This window comes from Ranitomeya variabilis, chromosome 3 (genome assembly GCF_051348905.1).
Source record: "Ranitomeya variabilis isolate aRanVar5 chromosome 3, aRanVar5.hap1, whole genome shotgun sequence".
Taxonomy (NCBI): domain Eukaryota; kingdom Metazoa; phylum Chordata; class Amphibia; order Anura; family Dendrobatidae; genus Ranitomeya; species Ranitomeya variabilis.
Genome location: NC_135234.1, coordinates 127,102,219 through 127,121,761, shown reverse-complemented (window position 1 = coordinate 127,121,761; position 19,543 = coordinate 127,102,219). Strand labels below are relative to the sequence as shown.

General features: G+C 43.7%; 1 protein-coding gene across 2 annotated transcripts in view; it reads right to left on the bottom strand.

Annotated features, from left to right (window-relative positions):
• Positions 1-19,543, bottom strand: part of PDK3 (pyruvate dehydrogenase kinase 3) — an 80,933-nt gene that overhangs the window by 7,905 nt on the left and 53,485 nt on the right. For both annotated transcript variants that reach the window (XM_077294664.1, XM_077294663.1), the window contains 3 exons: positions 4,949-5,050; positions 2,070-2,180; positions 805-918 (listed from right to left, as the gene is read on the bottom strand). In XM_077294664.1, coding sequence (XP_077150779.1) covers positions 805-918; positions 2,070-2,180; positions 4,949-5,050 — 327 coding nt within the window. The remainder of the gene's footprint in view (positions 1-804; positions 919-2,069; positions 2,181-4,948; positions 5,051-19,543) is intronic.

The following is a 19,543-nucleotide window of genomic DNA, read 5'->3' as shown; positions in this document are numbered from 1 at the left end:
TGGTGTAGTCATGAACATTGACCTTAACTGAGGCATGTGAGGCCTGCAGTTCTTTGGATGTTGTGGGGTCTTTTGTGACCGCTTGGAGGAGTAGTCATTGCGCTGTTGGGGTAAATTTGGTTGACTGGCCACTCCTGGGAAGATTCACCACTGTTCCATGTTTTTGCCATCTGTGGATAATGGCTCTCACCATGGTTCACTGAAGTCCCAAATCTTTATAAATGGCTTTTTTAGCCTTTTCCAGACTGATAGTTCTCAATTACTTTGTTTCTCGTTTGTGCCAGAATTTCTATTGATCGTGGCATGATGTCTAGCTTTTGATGATTTTTTGGTCTACTTCGCTTTGTCAGACAGGTCCTATTTAAGTGATTTCTTGATTGGGAACAGGTGTGGCAGTAATCAGGCCTGGGTGTGGTTAGGGAATTTGAACTCAGCCTCACAAAGATATGATAAACCACAGTTAATTTATATTTAAAGGGGGCAATCCCTTTTTCACACAGGGCCCTGTAGGTTTGTATTTCTGTTTCTCTTAATAATAAAGACCTTCATTTAAATACTGTATTTTGTGTTTGTGTTATCTTTGTCTTATATTTAAATTTGTTTGGTGATCTGAAACATTTGTGTGTGACAAACAAGCAAAAGAATATGAAATCATGATGGGGGCAAACACTTTTTCACTAAACTGTATCTGCTGTTAGGTTCCCTTGAAGAGTTACTTTGTATGCTGGACAACCCCTTTATTAAATGTATTAAAGATACCATCATAAAAGCCATACATCTTGGCTGGAGCTTTGGAAGTAATACCTTAAGGTAAATAACAGCATCTGTACCAACACCTTCCATTGAATAGAGCTTAAGGTCTCCTTGGAAATAACGAGCGTAGAGACGAGAGATGGGTAATCCGTACCCAAAACCAGCCTAAAAGTAAATGACAATAAGGACACCTTTAGTTTCTAAAACATTTTTATGATGGGATTTAGAGAAGAAACTAGAAATAGAAATTAGCCCCATCATTATAGTATATAATGTCTAGTTTTGTCTGGACACCCCTGTGAAATGAACTGTAACTTGTTTATTCTCTGTAGGCAGAGGAGTGACTACCTAATGGACACAGACAGAAGAGGGCCCTGTGCAACAACAGTAAAGGGGCCTTTGCAATCCAATACATCATCATAATGCACAGTTCCACCTGATTTGAGGTAAAAATGGGCACCTCTGTACGGGGCACTGGTTTGCAACAATTTTATGTCCACCCCTGTGATGCCAGTAATACCATTGCATCTTAAGACATTTAGGGTATATGAGCCGAACTTCTCTACCAACACTCCTTTGTTTTAGTTTCGGCTCATTAAGACATCAATCATAATTCTTTTAGGCAAAAAAAAAAAATTATAACTTTCAGCGTCTGTGTGTCAATTTTTACCATCAGAGTTTCATCAGTTTATGTTTTGCATAGGAGAAGTTTCTCAAGTTTCTCCTATCAAACATGAAGATCTTACAGCACACAGAGAAGGCATTTGGGTACCACATGATTTCTTTCCCACCCCCATAGACTTTCATTGCCTGCTTTGATCAGCGATTCAGCTCAAAATCAGACATGTCTCTTCGTTTTGGCAAGGACCACTCCGTAAGTAAAAATCCATGGAGCCCCATAGAACTCCTACTTATTATAGGCTAAGAGTCATAACAATGGATAGAATTCGTATGTGAAAAACTGACGTCTAAATGCGCCTGGATAGTGGGGGATGGTGGGGAGAGGGGGAAAGTTGGCATCTCCACTGATCAAATCTTCAGGTCTCTATTACAGGTCAAAAGTTTTCTAATAATTATATTAATGGTCTTGGGGAGCGGGGTTTAAACATTTCTGACCGATTCCCTTTAAGTTACAATAGGGTTTACTCTGTGAGACAGCCCCAAGTCTCTATTATGTTATGATAAGTAGCAATACATTTAATTACAAAAGCACATATAAAATCAGCTTCATTTTATCCAGAATACCCACCCTGCCCTTTACTTTTTTTTGTTTTATAAAAGTTGACAGTAAGACATACAAGAAGTTTCTGGCTTACCAATGGAACCGCCCTGCTCGGCTCCAGGCTGGGTCTGGGTGCTGTGGAGTACATGTAGTTGAACAGGCGATCTATCTTCCTCAGTGGCACTCCTCCACCTTGGTCGCTGATCTAGGGATGGGGAAAGGGTCGATTTCTCATTTAGGAGCTGACAAGCACTGCATCTACAATAAATTACTCATCTTCGCTTTGATAGCTAAGGTTGATTTAAGGAGACTGTTGCATTTCTAGAACGGTTTATTTTGCTGTTGATCTAGATGTGTAGATTTTTTTGTGGAAAACGTTTTGAGTGGCACCATTTTGATATATACCCAGATGCTTGTATACTACATAGATTACAGGTCCGGTAATTGTTTTCTGGCTGCAGTGGTGATGTCACCACTACAATGCACATAACCGCTGCCGCCAATCACTGAGCTCAGCAGCTCATATCATCCTCCTCAGATGAGCCGCTGAGCTCAGTAATTGGCTACAGCAGTGACGTGCAATGTCGTTATAATGTCACCATTGCAGCCAGTAACAAAGACAAAAAAAGCATCAGAGAGGCAGCTTTGAACCCGGGGAAGGTTAATAACATCTGTTTTTATTGTTTTGGAAGTATACAAGTGTTTAGATACAGGTTTTGAAGGTGTAAAACCCCTTTGACTTTTTCTGGGACTAAAACCAGCAATTCCAAAAAATTTTTTGCATTATTTTGCGGTTTTCTATACGGTATCTAAGGGGTGCTTCCGTCTTTCTGTCCACAACTTCCGTAACGGAAATCCCGCGTCGCTGATTGGTCTTGCCAGCTGCCTCTCATGGCTGCCTCGACCAATCAGCGACGGGCACAGTCCGATTAGTCCCTCCAAACTCCCCTGCAGTCAGTGCCCGATGCCCGCAAACTCCCCTCCGGTCACCACTAACACAGGGTTAATGCCAGCGGTAACGTGCCGCGGGTAACGCACTCCGTTATCGCTATTAACCCTGTGTGTCCCCAACTTTTTACTATTGATGCTGCCTATGCAGCATCAATAGTAAAAAAATGTAATGTTAAAAATAATTAAAAAAAAATCAAAAAAGCTGCTATTCTCACCATCCGTAGTCCGCCGAGCCGCACGCAGCTGCCGTAATCTTCCGTTCCCAGAGATGCATTGCGAAATTGCCCAGAAGACTTAGCGAGACCGCTATGTCATCTGGGTAATTTCGCAATGCATCCTGGGAACGGAAGATGGCGGCAGCCGCGCGCTCATCGCGGGAGCTTCGGTGGATCCTGGCGGGTGAGTATATCACTATTCTTTATTTTAATTATTTGTTTTAACAGGGATATAGTGCCCACACTGCTAAATACTGCGTGGGCTGTGTGATATACTGCGTGGGCTGTGCTATATACTACATGGGCAGTGTTATATAATACGTGGGCTGTGTTATATACTGCGTGGCCACTGTTATATACTGTGTGGCCTGTATTAACGCATTGCGTATTCTAGAATATGTATGTATGTATATAGCAGCCACATAGTATATAGCACAGGCCACGTACTATTTGTCTGCTATATACTACATGGCTCCTATATACTACGTGGCCTGTGCTATATACTATGTGGCTGCTATATACATACATACATATTCTAGAATACCCAATGCGTTAGAATCGGGCCACCATCTAGTAAATAATAAGTTGACACCTGTACGCTATGGGGCCCACTAGCCGGGAAGGCCCGATGCCAACACCGGACCCTCCACCCCCTCCCCAGCTTCATACTTTCAATGCTCCCTAACCCATCATTGCCCCTCTGTGTGTGAGCTCTGTGACATCTCAGCTCAGAGGGCGCAATGACATCACTAGAGCGCGCCCTCCATGCTGAGCAGTGCAGATAGCCAGAAGACACCAAGAAAAGGGGGAACGGGGAGAGGCGAGTATTTGATTATTTTTTATATATGGAACACTATGTGGTGCCCATTATACTGTATGGAGGACTATGTGGTGCCCATAATACTGTATATGGAGGACTATGCGGTGCCCATAATACTGTATATGGAGGACTATGCAGTGCACATAACACTGTATGGAGGATTATGCGGTGCCCATAATACTGTACATGGAGAACTATGCAGTGCCCATAATACTGTACATGGAGGACTATGTGGTGCCCATAATACTGTACATAGAGGACTACGCGGTGCCCATAATACTGTATGGGGGACTATATGGTGCCCATAATACTGTAAATGGAGGACTACGTGGTGCCCATAATACTGTATGGATGACTTTGTGGTGCTCATAAAACGGCACATGGAGGACTATGCAGTGCCCATAATACTGGATGGAGGACTATGCCGTCCTGGTCCAAATCGATAATTCTGCAGTTACGCTGTGTGACTGCAGACTTTTGAATTCCCCCCAGGCACGCACTGTGTGCTGCAAGGATTCGTCGTTTTCTGAACTATTGTAGAATTTACAATACATGCCACTCATGTAATGTAAGAAGTGAAATCTGGCATTGAACTATAACTATATTTCTCTGCTGTATCTGTGCATCATGAATCGTGGTATGTGTTAAAGGGGCCCAATGAGGCCGTTTCGCCTGGTGCCCACGAAAACCTGGAGCTGTTCCTGCATATCATCGCTAGCAGATGAAAACATTTGCTGAAGACCACAGCATCTATGGAGTTAAATGATCTATGACCAACTTTCCTGGTCTCCAAACAGAGATCGATACTAATGTGAGCTCCCATGATCCTTATATTACCATCCTACTGACATCTACAGTTTCATGGCTGTAAATACGCATAAACAATGGTGACAAATACAAACTTCTTTGTCATCTTCTATTTCCAATACATCATTAAAATATATTCATTTTATACAGGATGGGGAACAATGTACAGTATGAACATACCTTTATAGATAGATCTTCTTTTCCAAGTGTGACCAATGTCTTTACAGGTGGCAGGGCCTCTGCACGGCCTTCATATTGCTCCACTGTGGCTCTCATTGAATTCTGGGGGGAACAGAATTGGCGATATGAGATTGTATTAGATAATTGGACCTTATGTTTATGCAGGTCTATGCCTCTCAATCTGAGGGAAGCATACAATGGGGATAGAGACCCTAATTCCAGTGATGTGTCACTTACTGAGCTTCTTGTTGTATTTTTGTAAATATCACTGTTTTACCTCCTTTAGTTGTCTCAGTGATGAGCTCTGTACGATCCTGCTAGGACCATTGATGACCGTTCTTTGTCTACACTATGCCGAGGCACAGAGCTGACAATCAGCGGTGGGGCCATTTATTTGTAGGAGTGCCATGAACCACATTCTCTTAAATACCGGACTGTTCTGTTACTACAGTGCCGCTTAGCATCATATTTGAAGCCTAGAGAAGTCCTAAATTGCCATCTCTGGACTATAATTGGGTGATGACCTGGATGGTTTTTACTGCTTGGAAATCTTGTCAGTGGATTCCGCTCTTCATGTGTACGGTCACCAGATTTGTCAAAGCACTATTAAATAGATCTTTCAGACTTGATGAAAAGGGTGTACTCACTTTGAAAATCCCTGTTAAATGGTTGTAAAATCCCCTTTGAACATTTCTCTCTCCCCCGGATATAAAAATGAACATTTTACTGGATTCGATCCTTTAAAGAAAAGGATTATATAGTCATTCTGACAAGTAAATCTCAAAGTAAGTACAACAACCTAATCGGGTCTAAGAGAGCTATTGAAAAGGGAACCTGTCAAATCATTGATCAGTGTGGGATACGATTTTCTCAAAGGTGGAGAGAAAAAAATAAAAATAAAAAGAAGTTTCTCCAGCTTCTCGATTAGGTCTGTCCGTGAAAATTCGACCACACTTGGATGTCATTTTGATTTTTTTCCATGGACCCAAATGGGCGACTGCCATCTGAATCCCAGAGGCAAATCAGACATGTGCACTGCCCCTATAACACGGGTACGAGTGCCATCTGTCAAGACGAAAGATAGGGCTTGTCCGATTTATAAGGTCGTCTGCAGGATGAGAAGCTGGAAGTGCATCGTAACACCCCATACACGAGTTCAAAATCTGATTTCTCGCTGCTGGATCAGCACTTTGTGAGTTGTGAGGCCCAATGGGGACAGTGATGATGATGATGATGTTGTCTGTAAAGCCCTGTGGAATTAATGGCGCTGTATAAGCGAGTGAAACGCACTGTGAATTCGGATCATATAACCTCTTTAAAATGCTGATGGTCCAGGATATGTTATCCCTGTTTAGTGGGGTCATTTGGAATATTGGTAAAATAAATCCAGACTATGATGGGCTTTCTGGTTTCATCATTATTACTAATCATCAGATGTGGGGAATCCAATGGAAGTGACAATTTCTGCACAACCATAACTGATACAAATGGACATTTTGAATTATTCCAGCAACCAAAGACAATCCATCCTGAAGTGACCCCGTAAACAATACTAACTCCCAAACAGCCTTGAAGATCAGACCCACAAATCTTTCATTCTTGGATTTACATTATGCATTAAAGGTAATGGTCAGTATAATGGAATGCCTAGTAACTTCCGAAGATTACAGTACAACATATGTACAGAAAAGTCACCAGTAGATCAAGCGAGGACAGACCCAGGGTATGATGTGCCTGCAGAATGGGGAGCGGCATAATCTTGTTTTATTATGAAATTTTGGAGAGGAACCAACCAACTGATTATGGTGTAGGTATCGGCCGTGGAAGCATTGCCTGCCCGTATCAGTAGGGGAATACTGTTGCTATGTGCTTTTTTTTGGCACCAACATAATTAAAACTCTGACGACTGAACTCAAGTCTTCTTTGAGTTGAAATTACTACTTTCTGCTCCTATGATTACTAATTATAAAAGTAAAATAACAAGGTAATAGGCTTAACATTGGAATAAAGTAGCTCTCTAAATGCCCAATTATTAATAAAATTGTTGCTCAAGGGCTGCGTGGAACAAGTCACCACAATATATCATTGTGGAAACTGCCAATCTTTTCTTATGAAATGAAATGCTTGCTGCTTCGCACCACCCAAGTCGTGTTATCCCTTGTTATAGCAGTAAATTACTCTTGTAACCAGGCTGAACTAGAGCCAAGATCAGGAGAGTGATACCTCTAATTCGGAATAATTATGGCAAGGCGTTTTATCCTTAACTGGATTCCAATACACACTGTTATTACTTGGTTTCCGCAAGAATGATGTGTAAAATTCAAGGGAAACCTGTTTTGCTGACCCATAATGCGAGAAGTGAGATAATTCCGGTATGTAAATTTGGCATAGAGACATTTTCCAATGACCATGTTCTTTCAGGAGTTTGGGCTTCACTCTTTATTACCTTTCTTGCCAATGTCTGGGAAGTGACCTAAGAGCACAGCAATAAGCCACATAATGTTGGGCTCGACCACTGAAGCAGATATTCTAGAGACAACTGTTGGGATTCACAGGGTGATTACTCAAGAGACATAATGCAACAGGGGGGGGGCTGGTTAAAATGTGGCAAAGAGATCATAATGGATCTAGTGCAAGGTGGGCAGTCTGTGTGCCACAAACTCAAATCTATGCCAGATTCAGCCTTAGTTCCTTCACTATCCGGCATTTGTTTTATTTATTTACCATGCTTATCATACGGTAAAGCTGACCTAGTAATGGGATTCTGCAAGTCTGTTCAAGTTCGCAGATACCAAACATGTATAGATTGTTTATTTGGGTGGTGAAAAAAAAATGTGAATTTTTTTTATTTTTAACAAAAGATTTGTTTTTGTTGCCATTTCCGAGACCCGTACTGTTTCCATTTTTCAGGATCTGGGCCTATGTGATGGCTTATGTTTTGCACCCTGAGTGACGTTTCTATTGATACTACTGAAGGTGAGGTTGATACTAGGTTTTGATAGCCTCTTTTTTTCTTGTTATGCCATTTACCGATCGGATGAATTTAATTTAGATTTTGATAGATCGGGCATTTTTGAATGCAGAAATACCAAATATGTGTCTTTTTTATGGTTTTATTTTCAATGGGGGGGGGGAGAATTTTTTTTTTTTTAAACTTTTCTTTTTACTTCAATAGTCTTCTTCGTATACTTGAAGCTGCGATTATCCGATCGCCTGTGCTACACGCGGCAGGGCTTCAGCACGGTTATGTATAGCAGAAATCATGATCTCCTATGAATGCCAGCCAAAAGATGGCCTTCACAGGAGGATCGTAATGACAGGCACGGGGGTCTACTGCAGACCCCTGACTGTCATGACAACCCATTGGTGTACCACGATCACATGACAGGGGTGCCGATTGGCGTGATTTGTGATGTGCTTTCGGCTGGTGTGTGTTAAATTCCGCTGTCAGTGATTGACAGAGGAATTTAAATGGTTACCAGCCGGGGTGAAGCACTGCTCCACTTGTGGCTGTTAGAGGCACTTGATCGTTGGGACACGACCTTTGACATCCATATAAGTCAAAGGCAGTGAAAGGGTTAAAGCATCACTCCAGCGTTGTTGTTTCTTTTATTTCAGTGCTGGAGTGGTGATACTATTCTAAGTTACCTGTCCCTAGTTCATTTCTGGGGGAAAAAGTTGCACCCATTAAAAAAATTCCTATTTTACTTTTGTTGGCGCTTTTTTGTTGGAGTTTCAAAACAATAGAGACATTATCTTGATTGAATGACATCTAAAACCTTCACAATCTTCCTTCCTTAAGCACTATCCGTTGAACTAGGATATTCTTGGTATCTTTCCTCAGGTGCAAGATCTTACAGGGGGTGCTGAAACCCATGACAAACACCACTATTTATCCTCTCCTTCTGGTTTATGGTTGATGGTGGTGCTCAATCTTCTCTTTTCACAATGAAGAATGGGCTTGAGTGAATGTATAAATAATAACAACAAGAATGATGATGATAAATGGGGTGACTCCTTCTTGATTTCTTGGAAACCACACTGAAGGAGGAAGTGGGAGTTGCCTTTTTAATGTGTGCTCTCGGCTTCCTGCCCAGTGATCAGAGCGGATTCCTCTCAGGTGCGGTCATAGGTTTCAAGAAATTTAAATTACTAGTAAGTGATTGGGGTCTAAGGGGTAACGTTTCTCCTTATGGAGAGTGACATACCAGCTGGCTTGTGATTTGGCTTTTATCCTAACTCATATTGCACGACTCGTTAAAGGGTTGATTGTGACTTGTAGGATCGCTACTTCCAACAGGCGGCGCTATAGAGTTTAAGTCCTCTTTTTCTCGGAAGAGGCAATTTGCATAGTAAGTGATTATCATTTTCATGAGCTGATCACATCATTTATGAGGCTAAGGTCTCGTTCATATGTGAGTGATTTTACAAGTGTGTAAAATAAATTAAGAGTGTCATCAGTGTTTTGGATCTGAGCTATATCAGTGTCAGTTTTTACCATCAGTATGTCAATTTCAGGCATGAAAAAAAAAAAAATTAGATTATGAAGCTTCTCCTATCCATATTACAATGTTAATCACTAGTGACAAGCGAGTGTGCTCAGATAAGGTGCTTGTGTGCTAATAGAGTGACTTCGGCATGCTCGAATAATATATTTGCGTCGCCGTATGAATCACGAAACAAACAGGCAATTCCTGGATGTGTTGCAGCAGTTGAACATCCGCGGGACATGCAGCCACAGGAAGTGGCGCATATTATTCGAGCACACGCAGATAACACCTTATCCGTGCACGTTCGCTCATCCCGATGAATCAGGTATCTCCTTGTGGAGAGTGGTATAACAGCCCTGCCATGCCAATGTAAGGAGGCTTATACGCCGTGCAGCGTTGAATGTTAATCATGGACAGCGTGTGGATTGTACACTGATGCCATCTGTGTGCTGTCTGCCATTTCCATGGACCCATAGACCTATATGGGTAATTTTGATTTCTGAGTTCAATCAAAAATAACACTTTTTTTCTGGAGACATGATCCACACAAATGTGAACAGACCCATAGATTGTGCACGTGTTCTGTCCGTGAAAGACATATACAGATCACGTAAGTGAAAAACAGACGCCTGAATGAGACCTTAAAAGTAGTGTACTGTCGGCAGCACATTTGCCTGTGAACATGGGGTACGCTGTATAGAACAAATACACAATATTAATGATCATTTGTCCTGATAGAGTTTGCTGTGTGAATGGGACTTTGAGCGCTTTTTAGGACATTATTTCTGCTTGTTAGGCCATGTTCACACGCTGTAGCCGCAGTGCAGTTTTTGTGATTTTCAAAAATTGCTGCACAAATGATTCCGATTTACCACAATTACTGCATAAAAGTGTACCAAGTCTGCAATGTGCGAATACAGGTGAATTTTTCAAAACTTGTCAGATAATTCCATTTCTTTTGAGCTTCAGGTGGAAACACCAAGGTTACTTAAAGGTAGCCGTTTTTTCCGGAGCCCATGACAGCACACCTGAGAGAGGGATCTGCCCAGTCAGGACAGGAAACCTACTGAAATAAAAGGGCGGTACCTCTCCTTCACTTCAGTTGGGTTTTCAGAGCATGAGAGGCCCTCTTGGTTAGTACATGGCAATCCACCACCACATCATAATTATAACAAAACACACCCAGCTAAAAAGTGCACACCAAAGGGTGAAAAAGAAGGGAGGGAATATACAGGTGCTGTCATGGGCTCCGGAAAAAACAGCTACCGGTAAGTAACCTTGGTGTTTTCCCGTCTCCCATGACAGCACACCTGAGAGATTTTTGGAGAAAGAACCACCTTAGGGAGGGACCACCGCTTGTAGCACCCTTCTACCAAAGGTAAGGTCAGTCGAGGAGGAAAGATCTAGCTGGTAGTGTCTAAAGAAGGTAGACGGAGAGGACCAGGTAGCGGCCTTACAAATTTGATCTATCGATACCTCTGCTTTTTCTGCCCAGGAAGTAGCCACAGCTCTGGTGGAGTGAGCCTTGATGCCATCAGGGATCGGGGCGCCGCTTGAAGCATAGGATAAGGAAATAGCCTCCCTAATCCACCTGGCGATAGTACCCTTGGATACCCCATATCCCTTTCTACTACCCTGGAAGGCTACAAACAGGGATTGATCCTTCCTCCACTGACTAGTTAAGGATATGTACTGCAAAATAGTTCTCCTTACATCCAGTGTATGAAATTTCGCCTCCCCTGGGTTCTTAGGATTATTACAAAAAGAGGGTAATACAATTTCTTGACTTCTATGGAATTTAAGTACAACTTTCGGAAGGTATGCCGGATCTGGTCTGAGTACTACTCTGTCATCAAAAATTTGCGTGTAAGGAGGGGAGACAGACAGGGCCTGCAAGTCGCTCACTCTACGGGCTGATGTTAATGCTATCAGAAGCACCGTTTTAAGAGTGAGTGTCTTTATCGATGATTCCTGCAAGGGTTCAAATGGACCTTTGGTTAGGGCATCTAACACCAGATTTAAATCCCCAGTTGTAAACCTGCTTGTAAAAATTCTAAAATAGTACCCACAGGAGCTTCGTCCCCCAAAGGTTGTCCTGAAAAATCCAGAAACTTTTTCCATGTTCTACCATAAATTCTCGATGTTACTGGTTTTCTACTTTTTAACAAGGTGGAGACTAACCCTGGTGAGAACCCCCGCCACCTCAATAATGCCCTCTCAAATTCCAGGCTGCAAGATGGAAGCCCTTCATTTGAGAGTGGCATATTGGGCCCTGGGTTAGCAGGTCCGGAATCTCTGGTAGAATCCAAGGATCGGTTATAGACATTTGTCTCAGGAGGGAGAACCAAGGTCTTTTCGGCCAAAATGGAGCAATCAAAATTACTCTCGCTTGCTCCATTCTGATCTTTCTCACCACTGCTGGAATCATCGCTATCGGTGGAAACACATAAGCGAGACTGAAATTCCATTGAATTTGAAGAGCATCTACCGCGAAAGGTTTCTCCCTCGGGTCTAACGAACAGAAACTCTTTACTTTCCTGTTTAGAGTGGCAAATAGATCTATTACAGGTAAGCCCCAAGCCTGCACTATCTGATGAAACACCCAGGGATTTAAAGACCACTCTCTCTGCCTCAGTGTCTTGTGACTTACGTAGTCTGCTCTCGTATTCTCGACCCCTTTTATGTGGAGAGCAGAGAGGGATAGTAGGTGGCGCTCTGCTAGTTGTAGGAGGACAGATGCTGACTTCATTAGGGAAGGGGATCTCGTCCCCCCTTGGTGGTTGATATATGCTACCACTGCGCGATTGTCCGACATGACTCTGGTATGGTGACCTTGAAGGATGGGAAGGAAGTGTTTCACAGCTCTTTCTACGGCCCATAACTCTCTTAAATTTGACGCCTGCTGTGATTCTAGATGGGACCAGGACCCCTGAATTGAGAGAGTTCCTAAATGCGCCCCCCATCCTGTACCGCTTGCGTCTGTGGTGATGACCTGCTCTACCGGAGTTATCCACTGGACCCCCGACGCTAAATGATCTCTTATGGCCCACCATTTTAGGGAACCTGTTACCTCCAATGAAAGACATAGCTTGCCCTCTAAATGCCCTTTTAACCATTTTTTGTGCAGACAGGACCTCCCACTGCAACAGTCTTAGATGGAACTGAGCCCATCTTACTGCGGGAATACAGGATGTTAGAGAACCCAGCAAGGACATTGCCTTCCTCAATGTCATTACCGGGTGTTGAATTGCTGCCTCCACAAGATTTTGAATTTTGACCAGCTTGTTTTCTGGTAGGAGACAAAGCTGACGCCTGGAGTCCAGAACTGGGCCTAAAAAGGACTGAACTAGCTCCGGCATCAACCTTGATTTGGCGAGATTTATCTTCCACCCCAACAACTCTAGCGTCGCCGTAACCTCTTTTATTTGTGACAGGCAGTGCTCCGCTGAATTCCCTATTATCAGGAAGTCGTCTAGATACGGAACTATTACTACTTTCCGGGAGCGGAGGAAGGACATGACCTCTGACATCAGCTTGGTAAAAATTCTTGGCGCTATTGACAGGCCAAATGGGAGGGCAGCGTACTGATAGTGCCTGAGACAACCTTGGACATAAACTGCCACCCTTAGGAATTTCTGAAAGTCTCGATGAATTGGGACATGGTAGTAGGCGTCCTTTAAATCGATAGCTGCCATGAAACACTGTGGAAACAAGAGTTTTATCGCTGTATTCACAGACTCCATCTTGAAAGAACAGTTTACTACCGATTGGTTGAGATTTTTTAAATTGACAATAGTTCTCAGTGACCAGTCTGGCTTTCTTATCAAAAAAAAGAGGGGAATAAAAACCTTTTCCCTGCTCTTCCCCCGGGACTTCTACCAGAACATGTTTTGATACCAGCTCCAATACCTCTGTTTCCAAGGCTAGCTGCTCTTCCGGGGTCTTTCTTTGGGGTGTTGAAACAAAAGTCTGTCACGGTGGATAAACAAAATCTATTTTTAGGCCGTCTTTGACCACCTTCAGAGCCCACTGACTGGGGGAGATGTTTACCCAGGCTGGGAAAAAAGACGAAAGCCTTCCCCCACTGGCTTGGCGTCATTGGGAGGGCTTTTTTGTTGAAGTCGAGGGACCTTTAAACATATATCCAGATCCCCTTCTGTCTCTGGAGTCCCAACTCCTATCTCCCGGGGGCGGCCCCTACTAAATTTGCCCCTCCGAAAATAAGGCTTTCTAAAGTCCACTGGAAAGCGAGGAAAACCCTTTTTCCTGTCTCCGGCTTTCTCTAAAATGTCCTCCAATTTTTTACCAAAGAGGAAATGGCCATCACATGGTATAGAACAGAGTCTATTCTTTGAGGGTAAGTCGCCCGGGCACCCCTTCAACCAGAGAGCACGTCTAGCCGCATTGGATAAACTTGCAGCTCTAGCCGCCAGCCTTACGGAGTCTGCTGAAGAATCTGCTATAAAGGCTGCCGCTCCTTTAGCCATAGTCACATTGGTTAAAATTTCATCTCTTGGAGCTTTAGATTTTAACTGCTCGTCTATTTGCTGTAACCAGACAATAAGGGAACGTGAGACACAGGTTCCTGCGATTGCTGGTTTTAAACCACCTGCGGTTGCTTCCCAGGTGTGTCTTAGGAATCCATCCGCTTTCTTATCTAAGGGGTCTCTTAATACACCAGAGTCTTCTAAGGGAAGGGATAGTTTTTTAAATGATTTAGCTACTGCGCCATCAATTTTTGGAACCTTATCCCAAGTCTCTGAATCCTTCTCCTCAAAGGGGTAACGTCTTTTAGAAGCCGAGGGCAGATTACCCGATTTCTCTGGCTTCCTCCATTCTTTCTCTATAAGGGCCTTTACTTTGGAGTTAACTCCTCTAAACCCCCGAACATAATGTCCTCCAGGGATTTGGCTGCTTTCTCATCCTTTAGGCCCATTGAAGCTCTAACGGCTTTTACCAGCTTGTCCATGTTCTCGGTAGGAAAGAACGGACGGCCCCCAACATCGCTATCTGAAGAGGAGCCAGAGGACCTAGAGGAGGAGGAGCAGGGGGATAATGGTTCTTCCTGACACTCCTCATCAGAATGAGAAAACTCGGAAACAGAAACTGGTTCTAGGTCTCTACCACCCTTTTTCTTAAGGGCTGCTTTAACAGAGCCTTCTACTTCAGCTCTGATTATCGCTCTAAGACTAGAGGCAAAGTCAGGGGTTTCTTCCTGGATAGTCTTTTGGATGCAATCTACACAAAGACTCTTCTGCCACTGGACTGCCAACGGGACTCTACAGAGGGCACACCCTTTATTCTTTGTCTTGGAGCTAGCCTTCCTCGGCGCCTGCCAAGTAAACAGAAAAAGTAGCCCATTACCACCAGGGTGACATTCACGTAGATCACTCACCACCCGCTGACCATAAAGGGAACCGGATTCCGAGGCGGACTAGGAGCACGGGGAATGTTCCTCCTGGAGGTAGAAGAATCCTGAGACGACCGACCAGGACGATTGCCACTCCTTCCACTCGAGCGGCTATCCATTTTAGTACGCTGGTGAGCAGGTGTATCACCTGAAAGGGGCTCTTGCTGCTGCTGCTGCTGCTGTAAAGGCTGCTGCTGCTGATGCTCCATACGATCCTCCATCTCTGGAAAGCTGTATGGAATGAGCGACGTTCAGCGCTGTTCTACCCTTAATAAAGGGTCATCCTCAGTGCTCCCCACCTCTTCCGGTAACCATTAAGCTCCTCTCCCCCTTCTGAACACCGCCGGCAAGCCTGTAACGTCACCGGCGTTCTTTCCATGGGCGCCGCCATCTTGGATCCGGCGCGCCGGTCTGATGTCAGGCAGGCACGCCCATTCCCAGCGTACCTTGCGCGCGACGTCAGCCGCGCGCCCGGAAGTCGCCCAGCTGAGGGGGAGAGAGCGGCGTGGCAGACACAGGACGGCCCCAGGAGTCCGGACTGTGCTGGACCGATGCCCGCACGTGCGCAAGAGCCCCACGGGATCTGCGAACGGCGCTACCGTCTCCTGAAGGCCGACAAACAGGCGCCCTGCCTGTGCTTCCAGTGCCGGGACAGGAGTGGGTAAGTGGATCTTCTATCAAAACCGCCGTGTTTCAGCACAAGGGTTCCCATCAGGACAGGAAACCCAACTGAAGTGAGGGAGAGGTACCGCCCTTTTATTTCAGTAGGTTTCCTGTCCTGACTGGGCGGATCCCTCTCTCAGGTGTGTGGTCATGGGAGACGGGAAAAGATTCTTTGTACAGCCCAAAAGCATACATCTGTAGCGTGATATTAGCTACAGTAAGACCATAGACAACATCCGCAGCTACCAAAACACAAGGACTCAATTCCGTCCAGTTCTGTGGCGTATTGTATCATGGAAATCATATCTAGAGAAGAAACGTTAGGGGAGAAGGGGCGACTGCACGGTCCTCTAGTGACCCAATAATTTAGAATAAAAAGGATGTAAATAATGCTGAAGGAAGGTTTAGGAGTTCGAGCACTAATCCTGCAAGCGGACAATTCAGAGGCTTGTTCAATGATCTTTTAATTTGCATGTTACAGCAAAAAAAAAAAAAAAACTATAAAAAAAAGGGAATGTTCACATGTAACTTTTTTTTATGTGTTTTTTTTCTGTAGGAAAACTGCCGTAAGCATTTTTGGATAACAAGCCATTCTAATCTCAATGGAGAAAAACTGGAGAGTAAACAAGGTATTTTGGTGCCCTAGGCAGATGAGGCCAATGCTGCCCCTCTTCCATCAACCACAGCATGCAACCTACCTGTAATGTGGAATTATACAGGATTTATTTACTTGAATATTTAATTGTTTGGAATTTCTGAAATTAAATGATTTACTCACTCCACGCTTACACCAGGCACTCTGTCACCAATATGTGACTGTTCAAACCAAGCACAACACCTAGTAGGGGACACTGCCCTAACAATAATCACACCTTTATGCTGTGTGCACACGTTGCAGATTTGGGTGCAGAATTTTCTGCACAAAATCTGCATCTCCTGGCAGAATCCACAGCTGCGTTTTTGATGCGTTTTTTGCGCGGTTTTGATGCGTTTTTTTGCACGGATTTTCTGCAGTTTTTACCACTGCGGATTTCTATCATGGAGGGGTGCAGAAACGCTGCAGTAACGCACAAAAGAAGTGACATGCACTTCTTTGAAATCTGCAGCGTTTCTGCGTGGATTTTTCTGCACCATGTGCACAGCTTTTTTTTTTTCCACATTGATTTACATTGTACTGTACATCACAGTGCAGATCTGCAGCGTTTCTGCAGCAGAAAAAAATGCTGCAGTTCTGCACTAAATCTGCATCGTGTGCACATAGCCTGAGTGTCCAAATAGTTTGTCATTTTCTAATAAAAAAAAAAGACTTTTGGAAAACGCAGCAAAGAGGAGCTCGGTGCACCATGGCATGACCGGGCAGTTCAGTGTACTTTTCCACCTACTTGTTTAACATCCGTCCCCTGGTTCCTTTGGCTTTGGTAAAGCAAAATAGTCAATTAAAGGGATAGTCTCAAGTGTGGAAGTCATCCCCTATGTATGGAATAGGGGATGACTTCCTGATCCCTGGGCTCCCACTGAGTCCGAGAAACATGGCTATGAAGAAATGGTCGATCATGCTCACTGATGCTCCATTCATTAGTGTGGGAGTGCCGAAGACCAGCTAAGTGCAGCGCTCAGCTATCTCCAGCAATATTATTGCAATGAATAGAGCGAGAAAGTGCAGAACTGTGGTTCTCAGGATTGGTGGGCGTCCGCGTGGTAAGACCCCAAGAGATCTGAAAGTCATTTTTTATCCTACAGACAGGGGAAAGCATTCAAACTGGAAAATACCCCTTTTAAAGATGAGAGTGGGGCAGAGATAAATGGACGAGTAGCAATCACAACAATAGATTTGGACACTAAATGTAGGATTTTTATTAGGGATGTGCCCCCTACAAGGTGCGGAGATTGGTTTTCACAGTCATTTTGTGCTGAAATATTTCCTGTAAGAAGGATACAGCGATGATCATCTCATCCGGCTCTGAGGTGCACACAGCTCCAGTGCGGGACTCCTTGTTACAGGAGTGTGAGGGGACGTCTAGTAACAGTCACTCAGGGTCCTATTTCTTCTGGAGTTCCCCTCACCAAGGGCTTTTTTTATACACCTCTAGTCTCTGACAGGGCCTCTAGTTGCTCCAAACAGTAATGTCCACATTCCTCTATGTTTTATGTGCTGCCCCTCAACCAGTGTCACGGCAGAGCACCAGAACGCTTTGTACAGGTCAGCGGCAGGCTCTACATTTCCCCCGCTAACACACTGTCCTCTTCTGCAGTTTCAGCAGCCATCTCTGTATTTGGTAGCCCCCCTGCTGCGGGTGTACCACCGATCTCATGCTCCGCATAAGGCCGGGTTCACTCGAGCGCAGATCCTCTCATGAGAGAGAATCTGATCAATTATGCCAATTACACTGTAATGAATGCTCTCCATTCTTTGCGTTCACACTAATCGGACAGATCCCACATCAGAGTGCAGTCCGATGATTTCCTCACACCCACAGACTTGAAGGGGTGCGAACCAATCAATTTGCGCACCCACTCGCAACATGCACTGGTCTGGTCTGAGTAAGGGACAGAGTAATGCAAGTCAATAACATGCAGATCATTTCAATATGTAACTGCATATTTTACCTGCATTTTTTTTTTCAAACTCCCAACAGAATTCCATAGGGCCCAAAAAAAAAACAAAAAGTAAAAACACACTTAAAAACTCACAGTCCAACAATATCTCTAAACGCACATTGGGCATAAGTGTTCTGGAAATCACTTCCACTTTGCTAGATTTGCTAAATAAAGTGGATTTTCTGCAGAAAAAAAAAATCAGCAGAAACAAATAAAACTGTGGATTTGGCCTTAAAATTCACCACAAAATCTGCTCGTCTATGGCTACATTCCCACGATGAGAGTTTGGCGAGTTTTTTTATGCTGAGAATTAAAAAAAAAAAATAATAATAATAATGCAGGTAACTTAATGGACGCAGAAATGGTGCAGAAAATCTGCAACATCAAAATCTAACCAAAAGCTCAGTGGGAACATAGCAGAACATGTAAATTTGCCAAAAATTGTCATCCGGATTTTTTCTGCAACATTTGGTTTAGATTTGGGAACATGTAATCCACTCTGATACTGTAACATGCTGCGGATCTTCTGATCAGCAATTATCCAATCGTATTCACCAGGTGCCAACATACCCGAATGGTCTCAGTTACATTTCCTCAAATGGATGTTCCATCAGGACATCTTTATTAAAGGGAATCTGTCAGTAGGATGAACCCTCCTAAGTCGTCTATATGAGCATGCAGGTCATAGGTAGCTGAATAAAAGGATACCTTGATATCTGCAATCCGATGTCTTATTCCAGAGAATATCACGTTTTTCTTATATGTAAATGAGCTGTAATGGGCACTGATCAGCACATAAATCTGCCTCCAGAGATTATTATAAATAAAAGGGGTCATTACCAGTGTGATTTGTAATGGCCACTCTCTGCTCTCACTGCAGAGCTGTGTGTGATTATACCCGACACATCTGGAGGTTCCTCTGAGCTTCCATCTCTCCGGCAGTCAGTTTTGCAATACAGCAGAGCTGTAGACGTGTTTGTTACGAGACAAAGTTCAGTTCTGCTGTTTTATGTTAGTTCCACGTCTCACATGCTAACTACCCCTTTTATTTATAACAATCTCTGGAGGCAGATCAGTATCCGGCCCATAGTCCTGAACAGATCACTTACATAAAAGAAAAATATTGTTTTCTCTGGAACAAAACATCGGATCGCAAATATCAAGGAATCATTGTACTCCGTTTCTTATGAACTTCATGCCCATATAGACAGCTTAGGATGGTTGATCCCACTGACAGATTGACTTTACCCGAAGACCCATGTCCAGCGGTTAAACCCCAAGGGCTTGTTCACCTGTTTCCTGTGGCATGGGCCACCTATAAAATACATGGTCACGCTGACCCCTGCAGAGCGGCGACCACTGTCTACAGCGTCTTATTTACATCAGGTATATGATCATATATATTACATAAACACTGAACATTATTCAGAATAT